Source organism: Pelophylax lessonae (assembly GCF_965119305.1).
Source record: "Pelophylax lessonae genome assembly, chromosome: 5".
NCBI lineage: Eukaryota > Metazoa > Chordata > Amphibia > Anura > Ranidae > Pelophylax > Pelophylax lessonae.
In genome coordinates, this window is record NC_138772.1 from 180,073,491 (window position 1) to 180,093,515 (window position 20,025).

General features: G+C 42.5%; 1 protein-coding gene across 1 annotated transcript in view; it reads left to right on the forward strand.

The window, feature by feature from the left end:
- ULK4 (unc-51 like kinase 4) overlaps positions 1–20,025 on the forward strand; it is a 1,112,493-nt gene that overhangs the window by 256,029 nt on the left and 836,439 nt on the right. Inside the window, exon 18 of the mRNA XM_082258381.1 lies at positions 1,642–1,749. Coding sequence (XP_082114507.1) covers positions 1,642–1,749 — 108 coding nt within the window. The remainder of the gene's footprint in view (positions 1–1,641; positions 1,750–20,025) is intronic.

Genomic DNA, 20,025 nt, shown 5'->3' on the forward strand with positions numbered 1-20,025 from the left:
CAGGCCGGATCCCAATCCTGGAGCTGTCCTGAGAGATCACCCAGCGGCACTGTGTCATCTGCCTCAGATGGAGGACAGGGAGATGTGCTGGGAGATTGAACGGAGGATACAGAGGGGTCTCGGGGAGCCGGCTTGGCGAAAAGTTTTTGTGCAGCCGCCATGTACCTCTCCTTCTGAGAGGCACGCTGCGAGGGATCGCCATCTTGGGCCTGTGCCGCCGCGGCGGACTTTCCCTCCTTCGATCGTTTGGACATTGCAGGAGGGGACAAGAGGACTCACCGAGGCGGCAGCAGCAACCAGGGAGGCACCGGAGTCAGTCGGGAGCAGAAGAAATGGCAGGTAAGTCTGGAAACAGGATAGCTGAACGGATTCCCGGCGGAGCTAGCTGTGCATGCGACCGTTCACATCAGCAGCTCGGCCACGCCCCCCTTTTACAAACGTTTTAATTGTAAAGAAAAGAAACACACTTACAGAAGCTTGAGATGGTAAGCGGATGTACAAATAGATGAAGACGGCATTCACAGTGGACCCGACGCACGTTTCGTCTAAGGAGACATCATCTGGGGTCAACTCTTTCCCACCCTGTTTGTAGGGAATCAGTGGCAGGAGATAGTTCTAGTCCTCCGCTGCTGTTCACATTAAAAAGAATGCCCTTGGGATACAGAATAAAAACAAATAATGTTAATAAACTATTTTAATTTTTCATACAAATATACTGTATATTTGAAATGTAAACCTTTATTATTTTTTGGTAATAATGATGTGGGCAGATTTCTGCCAGTCACAGGCTGTGTCAGACCCCTAGTCTGTATCTTAGAAAAACAAGGAGGTGAAGCCACCATCAAGCTAGATGTAATTAATCCCATAGTGACTGAATGAGTATGAACACTATTAAATACAGTATTTATTAAAGTTTTTTAATGATGTGGGTTTAGCGGCACTTTAATAACTCATATCGTTTTAAGCCATGATGAAGGGGATATACTAAAACCTCAGCAAGCATTGGCTAAGAATACAACACTCAAAGCATTTTTAATTCCATTTGGCCATCTTTCCCCTATATAAGAATTTTTCATCTTTGCACTGGAGTAGACAGCTCATTTGCATTTCAGAAGATTATGAGCTAGCTAATGTTTTTTTGGAGAAAGCCCACAATGCCATACTGTATATTACTTCCGGGAAAGGCTTAATTTAACATTCTTTTTTTATAAGTGTTTCGATCCATATGAGTTATCAAAAACTTCTAAAAAAAGAGGGCTAAAAAATGTTACCAGCTATTTGACTTTTTTGGAACCTTTTTTATAATGTTCTGTTGAGATCCTTCTGTTATGTTTTCTTATACTACAAGCTACAGTATCACAAATCAAGTTGGCAATCTGCAATTAATTGCTGTACAACTGTGACAATCTGACATCCTTTTGGTGTTTTTTTTTTTTTTTTTTTTACAAAATTTTGTACACGATTTACTTTGACCGCCTCTAATTACCTGTTTTTTATATGTTTTTTTAATGCCATTTGTAAACATTCCAGTTATAATGTTTTATTCTTGACTTTATGAACAGTGTAATGTTGTTTTTCATGCAGATTAGTTTAATGATTCTATTTTCTGTTAATTTATGCAAACATTTAATATCTCTGCAGGCAATCACCTTACTGACTGAGCTGATTAGAGACAATTTCAGGAACAGCAAGTTAAAACAATGTCTCTTGCCTTCTCTTGGAGAGCTTCTGTACACAATTGCCGTTCAAGTGAGTAAAATCTTTTATTTGTGATTATCATTATCATTTGAAGGCCACTTAGTCTTTTTGCATGAGGAAATAGGCTGATATGCCACTATATATGTTTGTGTGTGTATATATATATATATATATATATATATATATATATATATATATATATATATATATACATCGATCAGCCATAACGTTATGACCACTGACTAAGTGAATAACATTGATTATCTTATTACAATGGCATCTGAAAGTCAGTTGGATATATTAGGCACCGGGTAAACCTGTTTTCCCTGAAGTTGATGTGTTAAAAGCAGAGAAAAATGAGCATCCCAATTTTATGCAAATGGAGCTGCATAGTCACAGACTGGTCAGGGTGCTCATGCGGACCCTTGTCTACAGCCAAGAGTGCAATAATAGGCTCTTCAACATCAGAACTGGACCACAAAGCAATGGGAGGTAGCCTGATCTGATTAAACATGTTTTATTTAACATCATGTGGATGGCAAGGTGCATGTGCGTCACTTACCTGGGTAATAGATGGTGGCACCAGGATGGGAAGAAGGCAAGCTGGCACAGGAAATGTGAAATGCTTTGGCTCAAAATGGTTTGAGGAACACTAATTCAAGGTGATGACTTGGCCTCCTAGATCTCAATCCAATCAAATATCTGTGGGATGTCCTTGAAAAACCTAAAGGATCTGCCACTTACAACTTGGTGCCAGATACCACAGCATACCTGCAGAGGTCTAGTAACCTCCATGCCTTGATGGGTCAGGACTGTCTTGGCCATAAAAGGGGGATATACTTATATTAGGGGGATGGGTGGTAATAAAGGTATGGCTAATCAGTGCGCGCATTTGTATATGTGTGTGTGTGTATATATATATATATATAATATATATATATATATATATATATATACACAGTGTCTCTCCAAATTGAACACACCTCACATTTTTGTAAATATTTTAGTATATTTTTTTATGTGACAAAGCTGAAGAAATGACACTTTGCTATAATGTAAAGCAGTGAGTGTACAGCTTGTAGAACAGTGTAAATTTACTGTCCCCTCAAAATAACTCAATACTCAGCCATTAATAAACCAATGGCAACAAAAGTGCGTACACCCCTAAGTGAAAATGTCCAAAGTGGGCCCAGTTAGCCATTTTTTCTCCCCGATGTCATGTGACTCATTAGTGGTACAAGGTCTCAGGTGTGAATGGGGAGCAGGTGCGTTAAATTTGGTTTTATCGCTTTCACTCTCTTATACTGGTCATTGAATGTTCGACATGGCACCTCAGGGCTAAGAACTCTCTGAGAATCTGAAAAAAAGAATTGTTGCTCTACATAAAGATGGCCTAGGCTATAAGAAGATTGCCAAGAACCTAAAAGCTGAGCTGCAGCATGGTGGCCAAGACCATGCAGTGTTTTAACAGGACAGGTTCCACTCAGAACAAGTCTCGCTATGGTTGACCAAAGAAGCTGAGTGCACGTGTTCAGCGTCATATCCAGAGGTTGTCTTTGGTAAATAGATGTATGAGTGCTGCCAGCATTGCTGCAGAGGTTGAAGGGGTGGTGGGTCAGCCTGTTAGTGCTAAGACTATACGCCGCACACTGCATCAAATTGGTCTGCATGGCTGTCGTCCCAGAAGGAAGCCTCTTATAAAGATGATGCACAAGAAAGCCCACAAACAGTTTGCTGAAGACAAGCAGACTAAGGACATGGATTACTAGAACCATGTCCTGTGGTCTGATGAGACCAAGATAAACTTATTTGGTTCAGATGGTGTCAAGCGTGTGTGGCAGGAACCAGGTGAAGAGTACAAAGACAAGTGTGTGTTTGCCTACAGTCAAGCATGGTGGTGGGAGTGTCATGGTCTGGGGCTGCATGAGTGCTGCCAGCACTGGGAATCTACAGTTCATTGAGGGAACCATGAATGCCAACATGTACTGTGACATACTGAAGCAGAGAATGATCCCCTCTGGTCCACAGGGCAGTATTCTAACATAACGACCCTAAACACACCTCCATGACGATCACTGCCTTGCTAAAGAAGCTGAGGGTAAAGGTGATGGACTGGCCAAGCATGTCCCCAGACCTAAACCCTATTGAGCATCTGCAGGACATCCTCAAACAGAAGATGGAGGAGGTCTCTAACATCCACCAGCTCTGTGATGTCATCATGGAGGAGAGGAAGAGGACTCAAGTGGCAACCTGTGAAGTTCTGGTGAACTCCATACCCAAGAGGGTTAAGGCAATGCTGGAAAATAATGGTGGTCACACAAAATATTGACAATTTGGGCCCAATTTGGACATTTAACTTGGGGGTGGACTCACTTTTGTTACCAGACATTGGTTGTGTGGAGTTATTTTGAGGGGACAGCAAATGTAAACTGTTATACAAGCTGTACACTCACTACTTTACATTGTAGCAAAGTGTAATTTCATCAGTGTTGTCACATGACAAGATATAATAAAATATTTACAAAAATGTGAGGGGTGTACTCACTATATTTATATATATATATATATATATATATATATATATATATATATATATATACACACACACAGATACAGTATGTATAGTTACATAGTTAGTCTGGCTGAAAAAAGATATCCATCTAGTTCAATCAGTAGAGGAAAAAAAAAGAAATATATATATTGTGACAGAAAGTCAGGTAAATCTGTGGATGTTGTCAGACAGGAGATACATCTCTGCTTGGTTTAGACAGTTCACCAATTACTATAGGGGTAGCCAGGACGGCTACCCCTATAGTAACTAAAGGTAGCCAGGACGGCTTAAGGAAGTTGAAAGGCCTTCAGCTGTTCGGAATGAGGAAGTTAAGGCCTCTATAATTTGTCCAAAGGAAGTCTAAGGATTGCTGCCTCCTGACGCTGTGTGAGCTGGGGAGAGGAGGACAGTCAGATGTGTGCCTCCCGATGCTGTATGAGCATGGGCGAAGGAATGCCCCCTGAAGCTGTGTGAGCATGGGGAAGACCTCCTGGAGCGATGTGCGCTGAGGAGGGTAAAAAGGGTGAAGACTTCTCAAGGTGAGAAAATTAACTATTTCTATATGAAGAGTGGGAAGAGAAAAACCAATGGATGTTTTCTATGTGAAAGGAAAGTCCTGTGCTGTGTGAAGAGAAAAGGGACATTTTCGTCAGGCATGTGCTCATCACATGCCTGACGAAGGGGTCCTGTGTGGCTCCGAAACATTGCACTTTATTTTTCTGATGTGATCTTATCTTGAATAAAGCTTTTTGGACTGCTTTTGCAAGATCCTTGGTGTGCTGGCGAATATGTATCTACTTATAACCTGGAAACAGGCTGACTCCATGTGAACAGCCCCTATAGCCATGTCAACTGGAACAGTCTTTTGGGTAGCCTGTGGCGGTTGCAGGAGTCTGCCATCAATCGCCTCAATGACCAGTGGAGCAACATGGGGCTGCAAGGGTATGGAATTTGCAGCAGCAAATGTACTGACAATAAAGTAACCGCCAGCACCGGGGTCTACCAATGCCTTGGTAACCACCGAGTCTGCTGCCCAGGAGAGGACAACTGTGATAAGCGGTTTATCTTTATGGGAAACCGGGGACGAGAAAATTCCATCTGCCCCCGACAGGATCTTAGGTTTGAGCGTTTAGGGATGGGTAGGACAAGATTTCAGGAAATGTCCACCAAGGCCCCAATACAGACACCGGCCCTCCTTCCTCCTAAAGGCCCGCTCAGCCTCAGAAAGGTGAGTGAACCCTAGCTGCATGGGTTTACAGCCAGATGCACCATCCCCAGGAGGCGTGGGAGGTGAGGGAAGAATGGGTGAGAAAGAGAAAATGTAGGAGCCAATCTGATAGGAGGCCTCCGCAGGTGCTCCTTAAACTATGGTCTCTCCCTGAGTCTAGTATCGATCAAGATCAGGAAGGAAATGAGAGCCTCAAGCTCATCAGGGAGATCCTTGGCCATGATCTTGTCCTTCAATGCATCGAAAAGACCATGAGAGAAGACCGCCAACCGAGCCTCATTATTTTAGCCCACCTCTGCTGCCAGGGTATGACATTCGATGGCATACTCGGCAACGGTTCGAATACCCTGTTGGATGGACAGGAGCAGCTTAGCAGCAGAGAGAGCAGGCACATCGAATACCCTACGAAAGGAGGCAATAAAACTCGGGTAATCGAGAATCACTGAATTATCGTTCTCCCATAAGGGATTTTCCCAAGCTAAGTCCTTGTCCGAGGGCAACGAGATTAGGAAGCCCACCTTGGACCTGTCAGGGGGAAAGGCCTGATGAACCATCTCAATATAAATGCCCACTTGGTTTAGGAAGCCACGACACTGACTCGGTTTTGCCCCCATAGTGCTGCGGGAGGGGGGCTGAACCAGTTATCCCTCTGGTAACAGCGACTTCAGCTGCAGCAGCAGGAGTGGCAACAGGAGCAGCAGCGAGTTCAACAACAGGAGTAACCACTGGCCTAGCAGCACCAGGAGCAAGGTGTGCTGTGCGTGCAAGCAACGCCTGAGCGAACTGAGTCAAAAGGTGATCTTATTGATCGAGCCTGGTAACCAGCATGGGAAGCGTAGGAGCACCTGCATAGTCAGGATTCATGGCCCTTGCGTACTGTCAGGGTACCAGGAAACCAGACCACACAAAGATGCAAGTAAAATAAAGCGATTTATTATTGTAACAATAATAATTGCACAGCAAGAGAGAGGAGCGAAATCAAGAACAGCCGGGGTCAAGTTTGGAAGCGGGTGGTCATCCAAGCCGAGATCGAGTCCACGAACAGGTAGTCATCCAAGCCGAGATAGAGTCTAGAAGCAGGTAGTCTGCCAAAGCCGGGTCGTCAACTGATGCGGGGTCATCTGCCGATCTGGAATCAAGAGCCAGGAAGGTCGTCAGCCAAGCCAAGTCATGCACGGAGAAACCAGAGAGACCAGAGGACGGCTAGCAGCGATGCACCCTGGACCACAAATGCAAGGGCAAGGTCTGAAAGCCATCAGGTGATATATATAGTCAGGTGTGCAACATCATCACCAAAGTGGGGTCCCCAGCACAACCAATTTTCGTTTAATGTGTATGCAGTACGTCCACAAAAAAATTGCATACGAAAGACCGCGCATGATTGGAAGTTGCTGACGACCCGGAAGTTTATCATTAAAAAATAACAGAAATAGATCATTCGTATCTATATTCGTTGGACTATGAAGTGATTACCGATTCTCTCTCTCTATCTGTCTCCATCTATCCACTCATTCAGTGTACAGGGGATATGTAAAGTCTATACACCAATGTTGATATGTCAGAATACAGAAACCTACAGTGTTGTGTAGACTTTAGATCCACTGTCTTTGTGTGTGTATAGCAATTAATTATACACTACACATATACACTGTTCTATGCGATCTCTATATGTATGTGTGTGTATGTACATGTGTTTATTTATATATATATATATATATATATATATATATATATATATATATATATATATATATATATACTGTATATACAGTGCCTTGCGAAAGTATTCGGCCCCCTTAAACTTTTCGAACTTTTGCCACATTTCCGGCTTCAAACATAAAGATATAAACTGTAATTTTTTGTGAAGAATCAACAAGTGGGACACAATCATGAAGTGGAATGAACTTTATTGGATATTTCAAAATTTGTTAACAAATAAAAAACTGAAAATTGGGCCTGCAAAATTATTCAGCCCCTTTACTTTCAGTGCAGCAAACTCTCTCCAGAAGTTCAGTGAGGATCTCTGAATGATCCAATGTTGACCTAAATGACTAATGATGATAGAATAGAATGAATGAATAGAATCCACCTGTGTGTAATCAAGTCTCCGTATAAATGCACCTGCACAGTGATAGTCTCAGAGGTCCGTTTAATGAGCAGAGAGCAACGTGAAGAACAAGGAACACACCAGGCAGGTCCGAGATACTGTTGTGGAGAAGTTTAAAGCCGGATTTGGATACAAAAGATTTCCCAAGCTTTAAACATCCCAAGGAGCACTGTGCAAGCGATAATATTGAAATGGAAGGAGTATTAGACCACTGCAAATCTACAAAGACCTGGCCGTCCCTCTAAACTTTCAGCTCATACAAGGAGAAGACTGATCAGAGATGCAGCCAAGAGGCCCACGATCACTCTGGATGAACTGCAGAGATCTACAGCTGAGGTGGGAGACTCTGTCCATAGGACAACAATTAGTCGTATACTGCACAAATCTGGCCTTTATGGAAGAGTGGCAAGAAGAAAGCCATTTCTTAAAGATATTCATAAAAAGTGTAGTTTAAAGTTTGCCACAAGCCACCTGGGAGACACACCAAACATGTGGAAGAAGGTGCTCTGGTCAGATGAAACCAAAATCGAACTTTTTGGCAACAATGCAAAATGTTATGTTTGGCGTTAAAGCAACACAGCTCATCACCCTGAACACACCATCCCCACTTTCAAACATGGTGGTGGCAGCATCAGGGTTTGGGCCTGCTTTTCTTCAGCAGGGACAGGGAAGATGGTTAAAATTGATGGGAAGATGAATGGAGCCAAATACAGGACCATTCTGGAAGAAAACCTGATGGAGTCTGCAAAAGACCTGAGACTGGGACGGAGATTTGTCTTCCAACAAGACAATGATCCAAAACATAAAGCAAAATCTACAATGGAATGGTTCACAAATAAACATATCCAGGTAATAGAATGGCCAAGTCAAAGTCCAGACCTGAATCCAATCGAGAATCTGTGGAAAGAACTGAAAACTGCTGTTCACAAACGCTCTCCATCCAACCTCACTGGGCTCGAGCTTTTTTGCAAGGAGGAGTGTGCAAAAATTTCATTCTCTTGATGTGCAAAACTGATAGAGACATACCCCAAGTGACTTACACCTGTAATCACAGCAAAAGGTGGTGCTACAAAGTATTAACTTAAGGGGGCTGAATAATTTTGCACGCCCAATTTTTCAGTTTTTATTTGTTAAAAAAGTTTGAAATATCCAATCAATTTCGTTCCACTTCATGATTGTGTCCCACTTGTTGATTCTTCACAAAAAATTACAGTTTTATATCTTTATGTTTGAAGCCTGAAATGCGGCAAAAGGTCGAAAAGTTCAAGGGGGCCGAATACTTTCGCAAGGCACTGTATATGTGTGTGTGTGTGTGTGTGTGTATATATGTATGTGTGTGTGTGTGTATATATATATATATATATATATGTGTGTGTGTGTATGTGTATATATATATATATATACACACAAACACAACTATAATTTATGCATTATATTTTATTATTATGATAAACCAAACATTGAACAATACTCATCTCAACTGGAAATGGAAATAAATGTATATTTTTATCACTCTTGAAATTAACATAAATTACAAAAAAAAGTGCAAATGCACACCAAAGATTTCACATGAACCAAAACTTATAAATTTGTGTATCTGTAATCCTCCACAGCTCCTCCGCAATTCGGAAAATTCCACTGCTTGTTAAATCTGAGTATGATTTGCTTCCACTCCTCTGCAGTTGTAGGGAACTGATAACATACAAAAAGAAAAAAAACATTTTGAATATCAATTTATATGTTTTTAGGTTTTGATATTTGAACAGCTATATTCAACAATTATCAATTGAGTTTAAAATACATGTATATGTACCTTTTATGTATTCTTCCTGGAGGACTTGGATGATGGCACTACAAGTTTCTGGTATTACAGTATGACTCCAAGAGCTTGCAGGGAGATAGATGCCTGTAGTGAATTTAAGATCCTGTAGGCTTCTGCCCGTGGCCAGGTATCGCAAAGTGGCGATTAATCGCTTCTGCAGTGATAGCTTCTCGCAGAATGGTGCTCTGATTTTGTATGTATGGCCGCACTGCACTCAGGAGTACATGGAAGCCCTCATCAGTCATCCGCAAATAATTCCTGAAGTCGTCAGGATTGTTCTCTTTCAGTTCCCTCAGTAGTGACATATGAGAGAACTGGTCACGGTTCAGCAGCCATTTCTTGCACCATGTTCTCTTCCTCTTCTTATGCTGCTGCCTTTTGATAGCCAGAACTCCAAGACTAAGTATTGCAAGGGTCTCAGATGTTTGGATCTCCATCTTCCAAATCGTTGTATGACAAAATTGGCGATAAACTGACTAATATTCCGAATAATCTGATGCGCAGTTCCACGAACAATCAGAACGATCCAAAAAACAAAAGTCACGTCACATCCGCAAGATAGGAACCTAAAGTCGTGGCCTCGGGGTCATACGTATACGTACTTACATCACACTCTACAAACTTCCCAAAAAAAAAAATCAGATGAGAAATTGAACATTATGCACTGTCAACTAAAAACGGTTATGAACTCTGAGCAAGAGAGAGAAAAAGCAGAGGATATTTCGTCCAATTTTTGTCAAGTGTGTACGAACCTTAAGCAATGCCCAGGCAGCAGACAAATGATGATGCAAACAGAGTTTATAAGAGACAGCAGTCTGCACATGTCCAAGATGGCTGCCAACAGGAAGGCAAGATTAGACCTTGACAATGTTGTCCATGAAGTTGATGTGGTTAAAGCAGAAAAAAATGGGCATCGCCATGTCCACAGCCAAAAGCTTCTACAATGGCCACATGAACATCAGAACTGCACTACAGAGCAATAGAAGAAGGTGGTCTGGTTTGATGAATCATGTTTTCATTTACATCATGTGGATGGCTGGGTGCTTGTTCGTCACTTACCTGGGGAAGAGATGGCACCAGGATGCGGTATAAGAAGGCAAGTTGGCAGAGGCAGTGTAATGCTTTGGGCAATGTTCTGCTGGGAAACCTTGGGTCCTGCCATTCATTTAGATCTTCCTTTTGGAATCCATGCCTCAATGGGTCAGAGCTGTTTTAACAAAAGGGGGTAACACTTAATATTTGGTGGGTGGTCATAATTTAATGGCTGATCGGTGTATATACAGGTACATCTCATAAATTTAAATATCATCAAAAATGTAATTTATTTCAGGAATTCAATTAAAAAAGTGAAACTCTTATATTTTATAAAGATGTGTTACACACAGAGTGATACATTTCAAGCATTTCTTTCTTTAATTTTGATGATTAGGACTTACAGCTAGTGAAACCCAAGATTCAGTATCTCAGAAAATTTGAATATTACATAAGACTAATAAAAAAAGGATTTGTAATACAGAAATGTTGGCTTACTGTAAACTATGTCTCTGTACAGTATAGTATATACTCAATACTTGGTCGGGGCTCCTTTTGCATGAATTACCGCATCAATGTGGCCTGGCATGGAGGCAATCAGCCTGTGGCACTGCTGAGGTGTTATGGAAGCCCAGGTTTCTTTGACAGCGGCCTTCAGCTCATCTGCATTGTTGGGTCTAATGTCTCTCATTTTCCTGTTGACAATACCGCACAGATTCTGTATGGGGTTCAGGTCAGGCGAGTTTTGGTCAATCCAAGCATAGTGATACCATGATCATTAAACCAGTTATTGGTACTTTTGGCAGTGTGGGCAGGTGCCAAGTCCTGCTAGAAAATGAAATCAGTCTCTCTCCAAAGCCTTTCAGCAAAGGGAAGCATAAAATGCTCTAAAATATCCTGGTATATTTCCTTGATAAAACACAGTGGACCAACACCAGCAGACATGGCTCCCCAAATCATCACTGATTGTGGAAACTTCACACTGGACGCCATGCAACTTGGATTCTGTGCCTCTCCACTTTTCCTACAGATTCTGGGACCTTGATTTGCAAATGAAATGCAACATTTTCCATAGTCGGTGATGATTCGGGGAGCCATATCATCTGCTGGTGTTGGTCCACTGTGTTTTATCACGTTAGCGCAGCCCTCTAACAGGAAATTCTAGAGCACCTCATGCTTCCCTCTGCTGACCAGCTTGATGGAGATGCTGATTTCATTTTCCAGCAGGACTTGGCACCTGCCCACACTGCCAAAAGTACCAATACCTCTGGTTTAATGATCATTATTATCTACATAAAATATGAGTTTCATTTTTTGATTTGAATTACTGAAATAAATAAACTTTTCGATGATATTCTAATTTTGTGAGATGCACGTGTGTGTGTATATGTATATGTGTGTGTGTGTGTGTGTGTGTGTGTGTGTGTGTGTGTATATATATATATATATATATTTATATATATATATATATTCTATGGTAAATAAAGGACTTAAGACAACCCTGCTAATTCGGGGTATGTCTCTGGTTCTTCGACAGGGAAAATCCTTCCTTCCCCTGTACTGGACGAGTGTCACCACGGATGCCAGCCTGTCCGGGTGGGGAGGTGTTCTGGGCACGGTATGTACTCAGGGGGTCTGGACTTCCAATCAACATACTGGAACTTTGGTGATAAGACTTTGTCTGGCCCATTTGGACGGTTCGACTTCAGGGGTGTCCGGTACAGATTCAACTGGACAATGCCACAGCCGTGGCTTTTGTCAGTCACCAAGGGGGCACAAAAAGTGTCCTGGCGGCTCTGGAGGTAGCCGACATTCTATTGTGGGCAGAACGGTTCGTTCCAGCCCTTCGCCGTACACATTCTTGGGGTGGAAAACTGGCTGGCAGATTACCTCAGTTGGCAGGCGTTGAACCAAGGGGAGTGGTCCCTTCATCCAGAGGTGTTTCATCAGTGTGTCTCTGGTGGGGCATCCCTGAGGTGGATCTGTTCGCATCTTGGCTCAACAGAAAGGTGCAGAGGTTTGTGGCTCAGTCAAAGGTGGCCCTGTGGGGTCAGTATCGTCTGATTTACGCCTTCCCTTCTCTAAAACTTCTGCCAAGGATCGAGGCAGAAGGCATTCCGGACTGGCCTCACCGGGTTTGGTACGCCGATCTGGTGCAGCTGGTCGCCGACGTTCCTTGGAAGCTTCTTCTCAGGGAGGATCTGCTGTCCCAAGGACCAATCTTCTATCCCAATTTACAGTAGCTGGTTTTGACGGCTTGGCTGTTGAATGGCAGGTGCTGATGGATAGAGGTTTATCTGAGTCGGTGATTCCAATGCTGATAAAAGCTAGGAAATCTACCTCTAGGAAGATCTATCATCGTTCGTGGAAGACGTACATTGCGTGGTTTTAGTCTCTTGAGGTTCATCCTCGCTCCTTCTCGGTGACTCGGATTTTGACCTTCCTTCAATGGGGGGTTGAACAGAAATTGGCCTTGAGTACCATCAAGGGCCAGGTATCAGCTTTGGCGGTCTTCTTCCAACGACCCTTGGCCACACACTCCCTGGTGTGTACCTTTCTTCAGGGTGTCCGACATTTTGGTGCCGCCTTGGGACCTCAATTTGGTGCATTCAGTCCTTCAGAAGCCTCCCTTTGAGAACCTTCAGGAGATTCCCCTGCTTAGGCTGTCTCAGAAGGTGACTTTTTTTGGTGGCTATCACCTCTGCGCGCAGGGTGTCCGAACTGGCGGCGTTATCCTGTCGTTCACCTTACTTGGTTATTCACAGAGATAAGGCAGTTCTTCGCTCCTGTACGTCATTCCTCCCAAAGTTAGTCTCTGATTTTCATTTGAATGAAGACATTATGTTGCCTTCCCTGTGTCCCAGGCCAAAACTTCAGAAAGAAATTGTCTTGCATGCCTTGAATGTGGTCTGGGCAATTAGGATGTACCTGCCAACAACAAAGTCTTTTAGGAAGTCCGACTCACTATTTGTGCTCACGGATGGGTCTCGGAAGGGGTTGTCCGCTTCCTCTGTGACCCATCTCCAGATGGATCAGACAGATGGTTGGTTATTCAGGCCTATTTCATCAGGGGTCAGGTTACTCCTTTCCCTGTCAAGGTGCCCTCTACGTGGTGCCTCCTGGGCCTTCCATCATCAGGTGTCAGTGATGCAGGTTTGCAAGGCAACCACCTTATTGTCGGTGCTCACTTTCACAAAGATCTATAAAGTAGATGTGTTGGCATCTGTGGATGCTTCTTTTGGCCGCAAGGTTTTGCAGGTTGCTGTTGTGAGGACCTGATCCTCTTGAGGGTGTATTGTTTTTTTCAGGTAAGCTCCAGTTGTTTTGGTTGAGCTCCTGTTGCCTGATTGGCTACTGTTTAGCCTTGGGAATTTTTTTGCTATTCCCGCCCCTTATGTTTAACATTGCTTTGGGACATCCCAATGGTTATGAAGATCAGGAGCTGTGTCCACCAATGAACAAAGGGGAAAATGGGATTTTTGACTTATCGCAAAATCCATTTTTATCTGATGCTCATTGACGGACACAGCACCCACCCCTCTGTGGAGTTGTAATTCTTCTGACACTGCTTGTAACTAAACTGAATACCTATAGCAGAGAGAGGCAGTATACCCCCTGGTACTGCCCATAGGCATAGCCAGATTCTTTTTCTGCCTAGTGTCCTACTCCTGTAGGGGGCAGTATAACCCAATGGTTAAGAAGATCAGGAGCTGTGTCCGTCAATGAACATCAGAGAAATAGATTTTACGTTAAGTCAAAAATCCCATTTTTCACATGTATGAGAGAAGAGTCAGAATTGCCCTGGGAGTCAAGTGGTTAATGTATACCATAATTCTGTGTGTTTCCATACTGTTTTGCCTGTTACCATGGCACTGCTAGCTATATACAGAGTGGATGAAATGTACTAGTAAGGCCTGTGATAACGTGCTGTGATAAAATGCATTGCATTAAGGCAGCTTATTCATTTTGAATTGACTGCCAATGGTATGATCAAAACCACACCTGACTCCTTTTTTTTGTAACTCATTACAGGTGTGTTATCTTAGTGAGTTTTAGTGCCATTGAAAATGAATGGCACCACAACGCACTAACCTGTGTATGGGGCAGCACTGCAGATTGCTAGATTTTTAGGTATGTGATCCGCACTAGAGAAGCCCTAAGGCTGGGTTCACACTTTTGCGGCTGCGGGTTTGTGCCAGTGCTTTTTGTCAGATGTTACTATGGTATACTGAAGTAAAATTACAAGCATTTCATAAGTGTCTAAGGCTTTTATAGACAATTACATTAAGTTTATGCAAAGAGTCAATATGTGCAGTTTTGACCCTTCTTTTTCAAGACCTCTGCAATTCCCCCATGCTGTCAATCAATTACTGGGCCTCACCCTGACTGATGGCAGCCCATTCTTGCATAATCAATGCTTGGAGTTTGTCAGAATTTGTGTGTGTGTGTGTGTGTGTGTGGGGGGGGGGGGGGGTTGTTCATCCACCTCTTAAGGGATTAACCACAAGTTCTCAATGGGATTAATGTCTGGGGAGTTTCCTGGCCATGGACCCAAAATGTTAATATTTTGTTCCCCAAGCCACATAGTTATCACTTTTGCCTTTTGGCAAGGTGCTCCATCATTCTAGAAAAGGAATCGTTTGTCACCAAACTGTTCTTGGATGGTTGAAAGAAGTTGCTCTCGGAGGATGTTTTTGTACCATTCTTTATTCATGGCTGTGTTCTTAGGCAAAATTGTTAGTGAGCCTACTCCCTTGGCTAAGAAGCAACCTCACACATGAATAGTCTCAGGATGCTTTACTGTTGGAATGACACCTGACTGATGGTAGTACTCACCTTTTCTCTGGACAAGGCTTTTTTCCTGATGTCCCAAGCAGTCGGAAAAGGGATTCATCATAGAAAATTACCTTACCCCAGTCCTCAGCAGTCCATTCCCTGTATCTTTTGCAGAATATCAGTCTCTGCTGCCATTCCTGAGCAAGCTTTGCTCTAGTGGTGCCCCCATACTGCAGCTGAATAAACTGTAAGAGATGATCCTGCCAATTGCTGGACTTTCCTGGGCGCCCTGAAGCCTTCTTCACAAATGCAGTGGAAATGTTTTTTTTTTTTTATGGGATTAGGTTCATTTTTGAGGCAAAGAGGGACTTTGCAAATAATTGCAATTCATCTGATCACTCTTCATAACATTCTGGAGTATATGCCAAATTGCCATCATAAAAACTGAGGCAGCAGACTTTGTAAAAATTCATATTTGTGTAATTCTCAAAACTTTTGGCCACTGTGGTACATGGTGTTATGATCTGTTTTACGGGTGTGGCAAATCAAACTTGGTTTGCAGAGTTTGACAGGTGGAACCACCTGTCTAACTAGCCCATGGATGTCAATGAGACTGCAACACAACCACAAGCCAGACACTTTGGCTTGTGGTTGTGGCATGATTTTTCAATGCAAAAAAAAAAAACATTTTGGAGGCAGCAAGATCGCCTTTTGAATTCCTGGCAAGCACTGCTCTAACACCCTCTGAAAAATGATCCACTGTTGCCCTTGCCAAAGAGCCCTTAAAGTGCAACTGCAGAGCCTACACTCAAATAATATTATTTTAAGTGTCACTAAACCCACATCATAAAAAATATCAATAAATGCTGTATTACATGCATCTTGTACTCAGTCACTATGAAATTCGTTTTCTGTATTCTGCAAAGAACCTCGTTGATCCTGCTGCTCTCTATCTCCAACTACTCTCCAAGTCCCTAATGCAGATAGGGATTTTGCAGAGAATTGTTGGCAGCTCTGCACATAATCAGTTTTCAGTGAGTTTCTGTGCTGAGCATTTCCTCTGTATCACATGTGAACAGCACATGTGACTATAGAGTCACACATGTGGGGGTGTACATAGTAGTAAATGACAGCCCACTCCCTCTCTCTTCCTTCATGCCCACTAACCAGCTAAACACAATGATGGCATGATATTACGTGTAGATTGATGGAGGCTTCACCTCCCTCAAATTCTATGACACAGGCTGGAGGGGCGTGACAAAGCCTGTGGCTGGCAGAAATCCACCCACACCGTGTGATTGTTAAACAATAACAAAGAACAATTTAAAACAGTTTATTGATATTATTTATTTATTTTTACTCTGTATTCCAAAGGCTGTTTTTTTTTGAACATGTGACCAGTAGAAGAGGACTAGAAGCTCCTCCTGCTTATGTTTCCCTGCAGGCAAGCTGGGAAAGATCTGGGTCATGTGACAACTGTATATCAATTAGAAAAAAAAAATGTAACTAAAATAATTACAGCGCCGGCATCCACATACAGGAAAAGAAGGGACAATGTAAATTAAAGTGTGTGTTTAGCATTGTGTGTGTTTAGCATTAAGTTAGCATTAAGTTAATGTATAAACTTTGGTGCATTTACACTTATATTGTACTGTATGCTGGCTCCAGCCTTCCCTGCAATCTTATACTCACCTGTCCGGGGAGTTATCATGCACAAAATCATAGAGCCACTTGTCAAAATGTTTTCAGCCGACCACGCGCAGGCACAGTACACTGTCCATGCAGTCCTATGGAGATCATGTACCCTGTTGGAATCCATAAGACTAACTGGAGAATATGCATTATGGGCCTGGTTTAGAAGATTATATGGCTGGGTGGCTTCATGAGTGATATCTTGCTGAATCAGGGACAGGTAGACTTGCAGAGGGGTTGTGGTCAATAATAAAATATAAGTGTAACTGCACCAAAAGTTAACATTTGGGTGTAGGTTTTACTTCCGTTTAGATTTATATGATTTTAATTTAAAAAAAAAATAAATGATAGCAATATAAATATTCTGTTTTTAGAAGCATTCATAGAACTATATGGGTCTCTATGATGTGTGGTTAAGTTGTATGTTAATTGCATTGTTTATAGTTTGACTTTGAATTATCTAGAAGTAGAAAGATCGATTGAGAATTGAATGGCACAAACTGCTGCTTCAGTGAAATATTTTGCTCAATATAAGGTAACCCTAGACTGAAAACACACATTTCAAGTTTAACAGAAAACCATTAACTTCTGTCAGCGTTTGGCAAGAATTGCTACAAAGATAATGATCTTGTCATTTGTATCTGCAAAATTATTGGATGGCAACCTGTGTTTTAGAGCATGAAATATTTCTTCTCGCTTACTATTTAGGTTCTTTGTTCAGATTGTTTTCTTTTTTTTTTGTGCTGATTTTAACTTGTAGCTGCTACTTTATATTTCTTATTTGGCAGGCACAGAAAATGGACTGCCGTTAATTCATCAGGATGACACATGCTATAAATTCCAAGTTCTTATTCGATGTGCTTTGTTTCATCGCTGGACATATCTTAGGAGCCAAGCAGACAAACTTGTTTGAGATATTGTTCTTGCTTTCAATGGAAGCAATATTACCTGGGTCCTTAAAAGTACCTGTTGACTCTGAGTAACTTGGTCCACATCTTCCTAACCTAATAAACAGTTTTCTTTTAGCCTCGTACAGTACATATAGAGGCCAAACCTGGTGTTCTTTGTGTCTGTCAGGGCCTGGGTTCAATGAATGCGGGACCTCTGCTGTGTCTGGCAGTAACTCTTCTTACTGAGTTACCTGAGATGCTGGACAGCTCTGTGTCTTATCCATTGGACAATCCTGCCTTGTGCCTTGTTTTCTGCTGAACCTTCAACTCTTTGTTCCTCCCATGAACTTCCTTGTTTTAAGCAATGTCTCTGTACTTCCTGTTTGCCAGTATCTCGCTCCTGTCTTCCCTGCTGCCATCCATAATTTGCTACTACTCATTATCGACCCTTCACTTGTTCTTCGACTATGCTTTTGCCTTATCCCCACTTGCAACTACTCATTACTGACCTTTTAGCTTTTTTACTGGCCACACTTGTTTGACCCCTACCTGCTTATTGGGTATTCTGTTTATTCGCTTCAGGACCCCGGCTTGCTCACCTCCTGGTGGATCGATCCTGAGGACTGCAGTGTCACGATCTGGGGTCAGGCTCGAAGACCAGTAGCTATAGCAGTGGAAGCGCACACAGGAACCAGCAGAATAGAAACACAGGCGGGTCACCCTCTCAGATGATGCAGGCTCATCTGAGGTGCGGAATCTAAGTACTAACCAGTGTTAACTAGAGCTCCTGATGGTGGAGATGGATTTTGCTGCGAGTTAGCACCAGGTAGTGGTCCTCAGGATCGCCCCACCAGAAGGTGAGCAAGCCAGGGTCCAGTAGCAGATATAGCAGGTAGGGATCAAGCAGAAGCATAGTTGAAGAACAAGCCAAAGGTCGGTAACAAGTAGTTGCAGGTTGGGATTAAGCAGAAGCGTAGTCGAGGAACAAGCCAAAGGTTGATAACGAATGGGAGCGAAGATACCGACGACAGTAGGAGAGACAATCGAGATATTGGCTGGAGAAGGCACAATATTCTGGCAACCAGGAAGTGCAGAGAAATGGCTTAAATCAGGAAGTTTATAGGAGGAGCAAATGGTTCAAGGTTCGAGGCAATTAGGATTCATAGTGTTAATTATATATATATATATATATATCTATCTCTATTATATAGATATATATATATATATAATTAACACTATTATACAGCAGCGCTGATACTTTTTAATATAATACATGAGAAAGGTCCCCCCCCCCCTTTTTTATCAGCAGCAGCTGGAAACTATTTATAAATATTTATTTCCTAAGCGCAGGAACTTTCCCATAAATTGTAATTAAGATTCATGACAGGATCATTCAAGGATTTGTCCTGGAAAATGTCTAACATTCCAGGTGGCTCAGCAAGCAGAGCCATTGCCAGACAAAGCTGAGGTCCCGGGCTCAAGTCCGGGTCCTGACATGCAGCCTGGTACTAACACGCAACATAATCTATCTCCACCATCAGGAGCTCTGGTGAACACCAGTTAGACTCCATTCCTCAGATGAGCCTGCGTCACCTGCCAGGGTGACCTGCCTGTGTACCTATCGTGCTGGTTCCTGTGTGAGCGTCCCACCGCTATAGCAACTGGTCTTCAATCGTGACCCTGATCCCTGATCGTGACAGTGTCTTTCTGTAGATATGCAAAAGAGGTTACTAAAATTACGGAAATTCTTGTATGGCAGAATACAACTTCAGAAGTGATGTAACGAATACTGTACTAAATAAACAGAAATCGTTTATTCTGGTATCGTACTTGAAACATTTTCGTGTTTGTCCCTTCAGATAATTTTGCATGAACTGTTGTATTGGCTCTCGAAAGCTGTGTACTAATGATCAGATTATCGCATGATCACTTCAAAAGAGATGTCTTTCGTCTGATTTTCTGATTGTGTGTACTAGGCTGTGTGGTGGAAATTAATGGAGTTTGGAGCATAGAAATTCGCTCAGCGCGCCGAAAACTTTGCTGCGCTGAAAAGCGCACTTGTGAATATTAATACGTGCCAAGCACCATTAATCCCTTGTACTGTAAAGTACAATGCAGAGTTCTTTTGTATAACGTTTTCCAAGCGCTCGACGACAAACAGAGAGACACACACGCTGTTTCATGGTCAGTGTCCATAGTAGCAGCCCTGCTTTAAGGCAGTAGTCCTGT